General features: G+C 45.2%; 1 protein-coding gene across 1 annotated transcript in view; it reads right to left on the bottom strand.

Moving 5' to 3' along the window:
* Nucleotides 1–3,209: 3,209 nt before the first annotated feature.
* Nucleotides 3,210–12,680, bottom strand: part of CASP10 (caspase 10) — a 14,631-nt gene continuing 5,160 nt past the window's right edge. The window contains exons 5-7 of the mRNA XM_034642479.1: nucleotides 12,051–12,296; nucleotides 9,597–10,089; nucleotides 3,210–7,838 (exon numbers count right to left, since the gene is read on the bottom strand). Of these exons, the coding sequence (XP_034498370.1) occupies nucleotides 7,688–7,838; nucleotides 9,597–10,089; nucleotides 12,051–12,296 (890 nt within the window). The 3' untranslated portion in view covers nucleotides 3,210–7,687. The remainder of the gene's footprint in view (nucleotides 7,839–9,596; nucleotides 10,090–12,050; nucleotides 12,297–12,680) is intronic.

Below are 12,680 nucleotides of genomic sequence, written 5' to 3'. Positions count from 1 at the left end.
AAAAGGTGGCCGTATCCAAGAAAGAGCTCTAATCTTTTAGTTTGAGACCATAGAAAATTCTTTCACAAAACTCTGGGCTGAAGGGTACACGGATCCACTTTGTGCGACATTTTTCTTCATGTTCTTTTGCATCTCTGAGGGCTTCAGGTAATCTCGAAGGAGCTAGGGTTGGGAAGAGAAAGGCACGGGCTGTGGACCAGAGGCAGATAATCTGCGCACCATCAAAATGATGAATCCCAACCTGGCCTTTCAAGTCATTCCAGAGCAAGAGCAGGAGAGGACAACAGTGTGTTGGTGTTTCTTTCAACACGGAGGTTATGGGCCTCAGACTTTACTGTTGCCCAGGCCCTGCAAACGTTGGATGAGGCTGAGGATGGAGGAGGAGAGGGAATATGGGGGTCAAGAGGAGTGCGGGGCTGTGGTCAGTGCTTCAGGCGGATCTCTTCTGATCCATTTTAATCCCCCTCTGCCTACCCCCACACCCCATCCCCACCTGCCAGCCAGTCTGGCCAGCTTGCCAGATTGTAGCGGGTTTTGCTTCTCAAGAGTCACACGTTTGTGTGAGGAGAGTACACCCTCGGACAGACGAGGGAGGAGAAGGCAAGCTGAGGACAACGCACAAGCTGACAAGCCCCCCCCAAGGTGGGACATGTGTGACACTCCTCAGGCACTCCTGGGTCCCCTAAAGCTAAGGGAAGGGAAAAACAAATGGTTAACTGACAGAAATCACAGTCCCCAAGACAGGAGTCTCCCTCAGTTTACAAAATGTCTCAGTGATTTACAAGAAAAAAGCACTCTTATCAATAGCCTAACTTCCAGAGACCCATAGACTCAATTTCCTGGAGCCCTAACATCACCCACCTGGTGGGGTTTTGGAATATAGGTGAGGTTCCGTGGAGTGCAGTCCAGAGCCGAGGGCCAAGAAAGAATTGTTCAGACGTCCTTGGTGCAAAATGGTGGTTTATTAAAGCACGGGGACAAAACCCGTGGACAGAAAGAGTTGCCGCACCGGGGTTGTGAGGGGTGGCTGATTATATACTTGGCAGTTTGGGGGCGGTAAGGAAAAGGGAGGTTTTAAAAGGATTTACATATATTTAAGAAGACTCACAGGATAGAGGCCTTGCCATTGTCATGTTAAGGTTGTTTTTCCCTCTAGCAAGGCATTAACAGTAAGGTAGTTGGGAGCTTCCTGGAGGAACATTACACCTTGCCTGCTTCAAGCATCTGTCAATGGGCTGCAGGTTATAAGGACATTTAATTGTATCTACATTTCCATCTGGAAGCTAGGTATTGATAGAAATGCTAGGACATTTGTAAACTGAGGGAGACTCCTGTCTTTTAGGATTGTGATCTCTGTAAGTTAACTATTTGTTTTCCTTTCCTTAGCTTTAGGGCAGCCAGGAGTGCCTGAGGAATGTCGCCTATATCCCATGGGGGGTGGGGAGGAGGCAGGGGCAGGGTGTCAGCTTCCGCTTTGTCCTCAGCTTGCCTTCTGTTCCCTCATCACATCCACAGTGATGTGGGAACAAAGGTAGAGAAGGAAATGTAAATAAAATAAAATTTCCTTATAACCTGCAGCCCATTGACAAGGACCTGTAATAGGTAGAGTATAACATTCCTCCAGGAAACTCCCAACTGACTGAATGTTAATGCTTTACTAGAGGGATAAACAACCTTGACAATGGCAAGGCCTCGAATATCTTTAGGTCCTCTTTTACGTACAAAACTTATCTTTGAAAACCTCCGTTTTCAAACTCCTAAGTATATAATCAGTCACCCCTCACAACCCTGGTGGGGCAGCTCTTTTGCCCACGGGTCTTGTCCCCGAGCTTTAATAAACCACCATTTTGCACCAAAGACAGTTCAAGAATTCTTTCTTGGCTGTCAGCTCTGGACCTCACCCCACCAAACCTCACCTACATTCCACAACTATATCAAGACCACAGGAAGTGCCTGGAAGTTTGAGGTCTCCCACCGGGACTGCTCTCAGCAGAGGACGGAGGGCTGAGGGATGATATTTTCTTACTCCCTGTAAACAGAGAGCCATTCCTGAACAGCTCACTTGCACACGAATCCTCCTCTCAGGGTCTGATTCTGACACAAGATCTGCATTCAGGGGTTTTGGTTGTTTTTGTTTTAGTTTTGAAGGAAGAGAAGTTACAGCACGCTTTGTGTGCTGAGGGGAATGATCTGGTGAGAGGGGACAGTTAATAGGGCAGGAAAGAGGAGGAAGGGCTACAAGAGTGGTGTCCTCGAGTGAGCAGGATGGGACAGCCCCGCACCAGAGCCAAACTGACTCTTGGGAGAAGCACAGAGCGGACGTGCACCCACTGCTGACAGGACAGAAAGCGGGGAGATACGGTTAGGGAGCAGTTGGCTCACAAGGCTCGGTGGTGGAAGGTGGAAATCTCCTCAGATTACTTACCTTAGTGAGGCCACTGAGACCATCAAAGTAAAGCGAGGAGAGTGGAGGATGATAGAGGTCTGAAAATTCAAAAGAAAGTGTAAAATAGACTGAGAAAGCAGAGGGTGACATAACCAGGGAAATGTTACAGGATTGCTGAGAACCACCGAAAGCCTGTTCGAAGTTTATGGTCATTGGTTTTAAATGAGAACGGTCTGCAACATGTGTATTTTTACACCCGCCTTTACCAGAAATTCCAGTACAAACATGGGGGTAAGTGGGCATATGGGATTAACCAGAGCTTGGATCCTGCCCCATGAGGAGGACTGCGGGAAAGGCAAGGGTGTTGAGGGTGGGTGTGAGCGAGTGCGGTTAATGACACATGGGACTCCAGCTGGACAAAGAGGGAGGGAAGAAGTGAGGGGTGGTGTTGACACTGGAAAGACGGCAGATAGGGTTAATGGACTAACCAGAGGCCCCCGGGGCACTGAAGACTTTGGCGGGAGGGTCCTAGAGAAAGTGAGATGGAAGGGTAGGAAGCAGCTGTCAGGGAGGCCTGTCTGCAGCTGAGCTGTGGGTGGAGGTACAGATACCGGTAATGACAGAGTTGACTGGATCAAGACTGGGAGGACATGGTAGTGGGCTGATTTAAAGGTGGTGGGGAAGCTCGGGGACAAATGCAGAGTGTACATCAAAATGGAATCAAAGTGAATTAACTCTTCTTTGTGTGTTCTCCTACTTCCCAAATATTCCACAATGTGCATATGTTACTACATAAGCAGAAATCAAAGACATTACTCAAAGGTAAAAAGGAAAAGAAATCCATTTATTGGTCAGACAATTCCTACTGCCTACAAGTAACCCGTCCACAAAGCGCATAAAGGCATTCCCACTGTACAGCTGTACAAGAATTTCCAGGCACCTTATAGAATCATTTAAAATGAGTCCAATGAGAGATCTGAGTTTCACAGTGTATGTACTTTGTTTCAAGAAATGCCTACTTTAAAATACAAATTTGTATCTGTTGTATCTGCATCTGCGTTAAGAAATCCCGCAATTATCTCTGGGGTTCAGAGGTGGGAGGACTGCACATTTGGTAGGCAGAAATGCAGGGAAGACTTATCCTGAATACCTGTTTGTATTCTCTTTGAGCAATGTAAAGATATTACTTATTCAAAAATAGATTTAAAAAGTAAAAATTCATACAATTTAAACATTTTAAAAGAGGAAAAAGCCTCTTTTAAAAATTCACAGATGCAGAAGTTATGTTACAAAATGGTTGTTTATACTGGCAAATCAGTCTTCCTTTAAACAGGGAATTTCTCCTAGTACTTTTTAAAAAGGATTCCATTTTCAGAAATTTAGCTTCTGTTTAAAGACACAAAGGTGTCTTTACCACAAATGCAATATTTTTACCACATCCTTAGAGGCGAACTGCAGACTTCTGAGGAGAGCCAGACCCTACCAGAAACAAAGTTAAATAACTTATCACAAGCAACATGTACTTCACCGGAAGTTGGTTACAATTGTTTGGCATGGCTCCAGAATTCAGCACGCGAGGCAGGGCGTTTAAGTACATTCTAACTAGGTTCAAATCACAACAGGGAAAAGGACAAAGGCGTCTCACAGTGAAAGCAGGCGGTAAGACTGCAAAGCAGGAGATACGACTGCAAATCCTACACTAAGAGCTGTCAGACGTTAGTTAAGCCCTTTGACACTGAAGTCTGGACCACGGGTTCTCTAGCTAGGGTCCCTCCAAGCTCCCAAATCCATGACTTTGTGCGTAGTGTGAGTTCCCTCCACTGAGAGGTAAGCAGGGGCGGAGGGATGGTGGACTAGGAGTCTGTCACGGCTTAAGGGGATGGACTGGAGCAGGTTTCAGATAGATTAACTACTGGTACCCGACAAGAGATCTGAGGACTGCTAGCCCCGGGAACCCTAATCCACGCTACATTAAAAAGTTCAGGGTAAAGTTCATCACTTCCTGGGGGCACCAGGATGCGGACACAGTTGTTTGTCAGTGCTCAAGTATGAAGTGAGCATGCGGGAGAGCCAGGATCTACCTCTATTAACTGAAGATTATCACCAAAAAGGAAATAAAGCATTTCAAACCGAAGGTGGAAGACTCGTAGACCCTGAGAAGAAATCCCCAAACATCCAAGGACCCAAGAATTCTAGGTTAAGAACAACGTGACTAAATCACTCAGGAAGTATCGGTCCTGGAAGATTTTAGGACTCAAATATGGCACACAAGTTATCTACAAAATGAGGTCAGCTTCTCACTGGTCTCCCTCAGTGGAGACGGGATCACTGATGAATGGCTGCAGTTCAGTGGTGCTCCACAGAGTGTTATACTGGTCAGTGTCTGTTCTGACGCATCAGTAACCACACTGTATCAGCTGCTTGTATGTCTGCGTTACCTGAGCTAAGGGGAACCCTGCTGAGATCAAACCTGCCCACCAGCGGGGTGAGGCCCTGCAGCGGAGGCCAGGAGGATGCTGTGGTGACTAGTATCTCTAATTAATAATCAACACCAGTAGCATCATTCTTAAGTAACTAACGGCATAATATTCTATAAAAAGTTTCCATGTCCTTCATTTTGTTTGATAGAAACCAAATTTTTGAGGGGAAAAAAAAAACAGAAAAGAAAGAAAAAATTAACCACAGCTCTTGTAGGTTGAGCACAACTAAGCAAAATATATAGAAACCTCACTTGGTCTGAGCATTTCTCTCATTAACGTCTGGGCAGACGATGGCTGTAGCCACCGCCAAATACTTGTGACCAAAGAGCCTCCTGTATTTCGCTCTAAATTCATTCACACACACACACACACACACGCACACAGATAAGGGACAAGTGTGTACACGCTCCATTAAGGAGAAATGACTGAAGGATGGGTGTGCTCCTGGTGTCCGCATAGGCCCGTGACTTCCAGTCATCAATGCCTAGTGACTCCTGGAGTGCCTGCCAGAGAACTCTGACAAGGAAGCTCGTGGGCTCGTTTCCTGATTCCAGATTTTAGCCCTGCATGAGCACTAAGTTCCAGCACAGCAGAAATACGGACTAGACCCACAGGACCGGGGTACTTCAGCATCGAACCCCAAACGCTGCTGCTGAAGGAGAGTTCCTTAGCAGTGTTTTGTCCATCTGGATTCAGAGCCCAGAGCTGGCCTGTTGCTGCTGGGGACACTGTGACTCAGTGAGGGAAGAATCAGCGTTTCACTCAGAGGACATCGGCGGGGACTGCTAGGGTTGATGTGCGGCGAAAATCCAGCCAGAATTAGACGTAAAGGAACTCACACTCTGCTGTTTCCATTGAGGTTAATGCCAGCGGATCTGCTTCCTACAGGTCTTACGTGTACCTCACAACAACTGGATTTAAATGGAGATATACATATATTTATAATGTACATACATTATATATTCCCCTAAATCCTTATCTTAAATAGGTAATTTTTCTCTATTTCGTAGATAAGACTCAAAAAACTAGCTTGATTTAGTGTCTCAGAGCAAGGGAGTCACAACGCCAAAAGGAAACCCAAGACTTCCCTCTTGATTCTTTGCTTTTTGTTTTGAACCACACCATCCTTCACTTGCAGAGAAGCTTTTGTGAAATGGCCAAAAGCTGTGTATATTCAACTGGGCAAAGACTGTGATAACCATCTGTTAGCCTTGATTGTATAAACACTGGTTCTGGAAGATCAGCCTGACATATGCATTAGACTCCTTTCCTTGGTCAAGCTACAGTCAAATCCATATAATTACGAGCTCCATCCACATAATTACGATTATAAAAAACTTCTTATGAATATTTCTCAGAGCAAATACACTGTAAATTAATGTGACTTTCACAAGAATAACTACAAAATCAGACATCACTGAGAGTTATTTTTCTTCACCCCCTGACATCTTTCATGAACATCTGCATGTCCAAGGAAATGTTCCTCCAGCCCTGCTATGTCCCATGACATTCCAGTTCACTCAAGTGGGAAAAAATCCTGTAAACAATAACCATCTGGGGAACTGTAGCAAATCACTTTGCCTCCTGGGGCCTCAACTTCTTCATCTGGAAATAAAGGCCTTAAGAAGAAGACTTTCAACCTCCCTCCTTCAGGAGCTGAAAAAGAAATTCCTCTTGAAATTGAAAAAAAAAAAAAGTTCACATAAATAAAGATATTCAAAACCTTAATGTAAAAAGTATCAAGGCTTGCAGATAGAACCACACCCCCCAAGGCACAGCCCAACAACTCTCTAAGGAGAGAACAACATCCCCTGTGAACAGCTTCAGACCCTCAGGCTGGCTTCCTCCTCCATCCTTTGGGCCAGAGGAACAGAGCACGTCGGAGACAAGGCAGGGGCTGTTGACCACAGTCAGCACAGTGCAGCCACCCAGAGAACCCCTGGCAAAGAGAGACATGCTGTGGTGCAGACTAAGTCCTGATTCAAGCCTCATCGGAAGCCAGCACCACCCATCTGTGTTTTCAGATGAATGAGACAACAAAAACCCTTGTTTGCTTTAGCTGGTTTGATGTGGGTATTCTATCATCAGCATCTGAAAGGTTCCGACCAACATGGGGTTTAACCTCAGGGCGTAAAGCCTCTGCTCCCAGAGTGGCTGACTGTGCCTCTCTTCATTCGGGCTGTCATCATCCTAAGAGCCGAACCTGTTCCCAATCAAAGAGAATCAGTTCCTGCAGGAATACCTTCCTTACGCTAAAGCAGGAAATGGGCATTGTATAGACCAATTTTCACCTAGGTAGATGTGCGGGAGAGGAGCCTTAGGAAGGGGAGAGCAGAGAAGGTCAAGGAACCATGTGTGATCTCTACCATTATCCAATGTCCAAAACAAGGCCATGCAGAGGGGATGCAGAATGATAACAAGGGGTGCTCATGTAAAGAGGAAATAGAAGCTCATCTGAGGCTAAGAAACCATGGTTCTTAGAGCTCAAAGGAATCTTAAAATATACCTGGTTCCATCCTTTACCTCATGGATGCACAAACCAAGGCCAACTGCTTTTTCTCAGGGCATACAACTAAAGCCAAGACTACAATCCAAAGCTTCAAGAAAGAAAGTGTTCTAACATTCAGACTTGTCAAAAAGAAAAAAGAAAAAAAAGATTTTGCTGCCTCAGAAAATAGGGTATTTCCAGTCATCAGAATAACAGATGCAGGCCAGCTCACCATCTATCACTGATTCCTGTGATGGCGGGTGGGGGGTGGGGTGGATTGGAATGGATGACCAAAGCTTCCTTTCAAGCCAAAGAATCAATAAAAACTCTCTACTATTCAAGTTTTTCCTGTGGCACAGGGAATATTAGCTTTCTCCGTAGTGTGAAAGCAGGCTGGGGCATTTGTTTCTTTGTTCCTTGTCTGTCTGCTTGTTGACTCACATCATTGTTGACAGCAGTGAGGATGGATAAGATATCTTCATGTCTGCAGGCAGATACGAAAAAATATTTTCAATCAGGAGACAGAAATCACATCATAGAGAAGTCACAGAAAGAAACCCTAAAACATGTGGCTTCTTCCTAGTTTAACAGGCCAAGATTCTAACTGGAGTCCTGCCAAATATAAGGAAATGCTTATTTCAAAGTTGAAAAAAGAAATGCTAAATTATATGAAGTTTTTCAGTTCTACATTTAGTGTTTAAGAACACTGTAACAGTCACATCTTTTATTTTCATTCTTTTTTTTTTAAGATTTTATTTATTTATGACAGAAAGTGAGAGAGAGAGAGCACAAGCAGGGGCTGCAGCAGGCAGAAGAAGAGGGAGAATCAGACTCCCACTGAGCAGGGAACCGGATGTGGGACTTGATCCCAGGACCCTGGGGATCATGACCTGAGCTGAAGGTAGATGCTTAACCGACTGAGCCATCCAGGTGCCCCTCAGTTACTTACATTTTCATTACCTCTCTTCCTCTCACTGGACAATAAGCTCCATGAAAGATTCTGTCTCTCTTTTCACAACTGTACCCCGAGTTCCTAGTTCAGCACCCAGTACAGTAGGCACACAGCAAGACCTTGATAAACACTGCCTTGTCCCTGAAGTCACAGGACATTGGTCTTCGACAGCTACGGTGGGGATGGAGGGATTAGCGAAGAAGAGGGAAAAGCTAAAGTTGACTCAAGATTCCAATCCTGAGTTCCCAATTCTGAATTCCCAGAAGAGCATGGTGACAATTCCTGGAAATGGGGATTCAGGAGTAGGAGGCTGCTGGAGAGGGCTGAGCAGATGAATTCAGGACTAGGCGTACTGAACGTGAGCTCCAAGGGCAACGCAAGGGTGGGATGTCTGGCATGCTGCAAGAAATATATAGGACTGGCCTGAAGAAGGAGATTCACTCAGTCACTCATGGGTCCAGCAAATATTTATCAAGCTCAACAACATAGAAGGTATTGTGTCAAGTATGAGGCTATAGCTGAATGAAACAACTGTGCTCTCCAAAACTTCAGAGATTAATGGACCAGAGATGGCAATTTGGGAGACATTTTCATGGAGACCAGTAGCTTCCAGGGATAGCTAAGGCTGCCGAGAGCTAGAGAGAGCCGAGAATGGGGCCCAGGGCTAAACCATGGTGAAGGCCCATTTCCAGAGCAGCAGGTAAGGAGCATGCGGCAGATCCAGGAGGAAAGTCATGAGAGCAGCGGCAGATCAAAAGTGTTATGATGCCGAAGGCAACACACAGGCACTCAGTAAATATGAGTCACTGACAAACGAACAAATAAAAGGCCCTCCTACCTTTACTCATACTGTTCCCTCTGCCCCGCATGCCTTTCATCCCAGTTATTTACCCAACATCTATTTGTCATCTCTAGAAGCTTTTCCTGATCCTTCAAATCTGGGTGAGGTACTAGTTCTAGGTGTTCCCATAACACCTATGCTTTACAATGTGTGTTGACCACAAGGGATGCTCTTCCCCCATCTATTTTTTCTATCCCACTAGACTGTGAGCAACTTGAGGGCAGGGACTGTGGGGTTTTTTTAAATTCTGTTTCTTCCTTTCCAGTTATATGCTGGTACTCAATAGAGTCTGTTGGACGGACAGATGTTTGGATGACGGACAATGGATGAATGGACCGATGGATGGACTGATGGATGGGTGCATGGGTGGGTGTGTGAACAGATAGATGAACAGGTATATAGACAGATGGATAAGTAGGTAGGTGGAAGGAACAACTCAAAACTCTCACCTTGGGACCAAGCTCTTCAGATGATTACACAGAGATTGAATATACCAGCTGCCTTCCTCCACGTGCCGAAAGGATACATAGCCAGGGACAGTGGCCAGGCCAAGAAGGAAATCCGCCTCATCAGGAATACTGTCCTGAAGAGAGGGGGATACACGCTCAGGATTTACAGCATCTGCTTCAATGAATACAGGAGGTTGTATCTCTTCACCTTGACAGGCCTGGATAAAAAAGAGTTTGGGTTTGTGAGCCAGTAAAGGGCACTGCTGGGCTGTGAAGTGAGACGTGATCTCCTGAATGGGAACAAGGGTCCCATCTGAAGAGTAGACAGCTCCAAATTTCCCATGGGTCAGAACACAGAACACGAAGCAGTCTCCATCAGCATGGCCTGGATGACACTTATATTCCTGCAGAACCTCGTCCAGATGTCCTTTGGTCACATTATCATACACATGCACACTGAACCCAAGCCACTCAAACACATGCCTCAAGTGATCTGGAAAAAAAAGGAGAGAAAGGGGAAATGACAAAATGAAATGAAATTGAGTGGAATGAAATAAGATGAAGGGATGAAACAAAGTGAACAGTTATAAAACTTGCACAGCAAAGAGCCTGAAGCTTGGAGTTTTTTACTTTCATAACAATAAAATTTTACAACTTACTACCTGCTTTCTTATAGTACCCACAGTGCTATCACAATGGTCCTGAGAGTCAGCAGAGGCCCAACTTTCATCCTACTTCACAGATAAGGAAGCCAAGGCCCCGGGACTCTCCCACAGTCCCCGACTGGCTAGTGGTGGACCCAGAGCTCAAACACAGGTTTTCTCTAGCTGACACACCATGCTTCCCCCAAACCACAAAGTCCTAAATGCTCAGGGACTCTTGTCGCTCTTTCGACAGGTTGGTGACACCCCTGCTATGGTCTAAATGTGTGTATCCCATGAACAGATGCTCCACGTCACTCATCAGCAGTGAAATACAAATCAAAGCCACAATGAGGTACTATTTCACACCTGTCAGAATGGCTATAATTAACAACACAAGAAACAAGAGGTGTTGGCAAGGACGCGGAGAATGGGGAACCCTCTTACACCGTTGGTAGGAATGCAAACTGGTACAGCCACTCTGGAAGACAGTATGGAGGTTCCTCAAAATGTTAAAAATAGAGCTACCCTACGATCCAGTAATTGCACTACTAGGTATTTATCCAAAGGATACAAAAATACAGATTCAAAGGTATATGCACCCCAATGTTTATAGCAGCATTATCAACAATAGCCAAACTACAAAGAACCCAAATGTCCATCGACTGATGAATGGATAATGAAGATGTGGGGTGTGTGTGTGTGTGTGCATAAATACATATATTTATGGAATATTACTCAACCATCAAAAAGAATGAAATCTTGCCATTTGCAATGACATGGATGAAGCTAGAGAGTTATAATGCTAAGTGAAATCAGTCAGTCAGAGAAAGACAAATAACATATGATCTCACTCATATGTGGAATTTAAGAAAGAAAACAGATGAACATATGGGAAGGAGAAAAGAAAAATAGGAGAGAGGGAAACAAGCCAAAAGAGGCTCTTAACCCTAGAGAACATACTGAGGGTTGACGGAGGGAGGTGGCTGGGGATGGGCTAGATGGGAGATGGGCGTAAAGGAGGGCACTTGTTATGATGAGCAGTGGGTGTTTTTTTGTTTGTTTTGTTTTTTTAAAGATTTTATTTATTTATTTGAGAGAGAAAGAGCATGAGAGGGGAGAGTGTCAGAGGGAGAAGCAGACTCCCTGCTGAGCTGGGAGCCTGATGCGGGACTCCCATTCTGGGACTCCAGGATCATGACCTGAGCCGAAGGCAGTCGTTTAACTAACTGAACCACCCAGGCGCCCTGAGCAGTGGGGGTTGTATGTAAGTGATGAAACACTGAATTCTACTCCAGAAACCAATATTGCACTGTATGTTAACTACCTAAAATTTAAATTAAAAAAGGTTCGTGTCCCCCCAAAATTCATATGTTGAAATCCTAGGCCCCAAAGTTAGGGTATGAGGAGGGGGGGGCCTTTGGGAGATGAGGTCGTGAGGGTAGAGCCCACAGGGAGACCCCAGAAAGCTCTCTCACCCCTCCTGCCAAGTGAGGTTGCCGCACAAAGACTGCCATCTAGGAAGTGGGCTCTCCCCAGGCATCAAAATGTCAGAGCCTTGATCCTGGACTTCCCAGCCTCCAGACTGTTAAAATAAATGTTTGTTGTTTATAAGCCATCTCATTTAGGGTATTTTGGTAGAGCAGTCCAGGTGGACTAAGACACCAGAGACATACAAGAGGCCAGAAACATTTATGATATCATCCTGACATTTAAAAGGAAAATTAAAGTTACAGAAAGAAAACGTGAAAATAAAAAAGTGATTTTTAAGATCCCCCACTTGCATTTGATATACTGTTCCCGATTTTCTTACCAGCATCTGTATTAGTCCCTGGTCTATTGGACAGCGAGGTGAACGTGTGGTTATTGACAACAACACAGTGGCCTCTGTGTTTCCGATCCATCCTGTACACACCTGCCTCCTTGAAAGAAGAAGAGGTAGAACCGCTTACTAGGGAATCCTCATTGTAAGGGTTTAATGCTTCTAACCAACCATTCCGTTTATCAGGACCAAAGGCTGTGAGCGCTCCAGATTCTGGTCCTGGCCTGGAATTAATCCCTTAGGTCTAAGGTGGAACGTCAGGTACGGATTAAAATTTCGACTTCACTTGGTTTGACTGCAGACTGTCAGCAGCGTCAAATAACAGAATATGTGCTTTAACTCTGGCAAATCAAGAGCTTACGCAAAAGTATCTTCCTTTTTGGATCAGCAAAGTGAAGAAAGCATTAAGTAAGGATCTAATGAAACAACAAATCTACCAAATGCTTATCACTTGTCAGATGGTAAGATCCTAGACTGATCTGGGGCGCCTGGGTAACGCAGTGGTTGGGCGTCTGCCTTCAGCTCAGGGCGTGATCCCAGCGTTCTGGGTTTGAGCCCCACATCAGGCTCTTCTGCTATGAGCCTGCTTCTTCCTCTCCCACTCCCCCTGCTTGTGTTCCC

This window comes from Ailuropoda melanoleuca, chromosome 2 (genome assembly GCF_002007445.2).
Source record: "Ailuropoda melanoleuca isolate Jingjing chromosome 2, ASM200744v2, whole genome shotgun sequence".
Lineage (NCBI taxonomy): Eukaryota > Metazoa > Chordata > Mammalia > Carnivora > Ursidae > Ailuropoda > Ailuropoda melanoleuca.
This window is presented reverse-complemented; position numbering and strand designations above follow the sequence as displayed.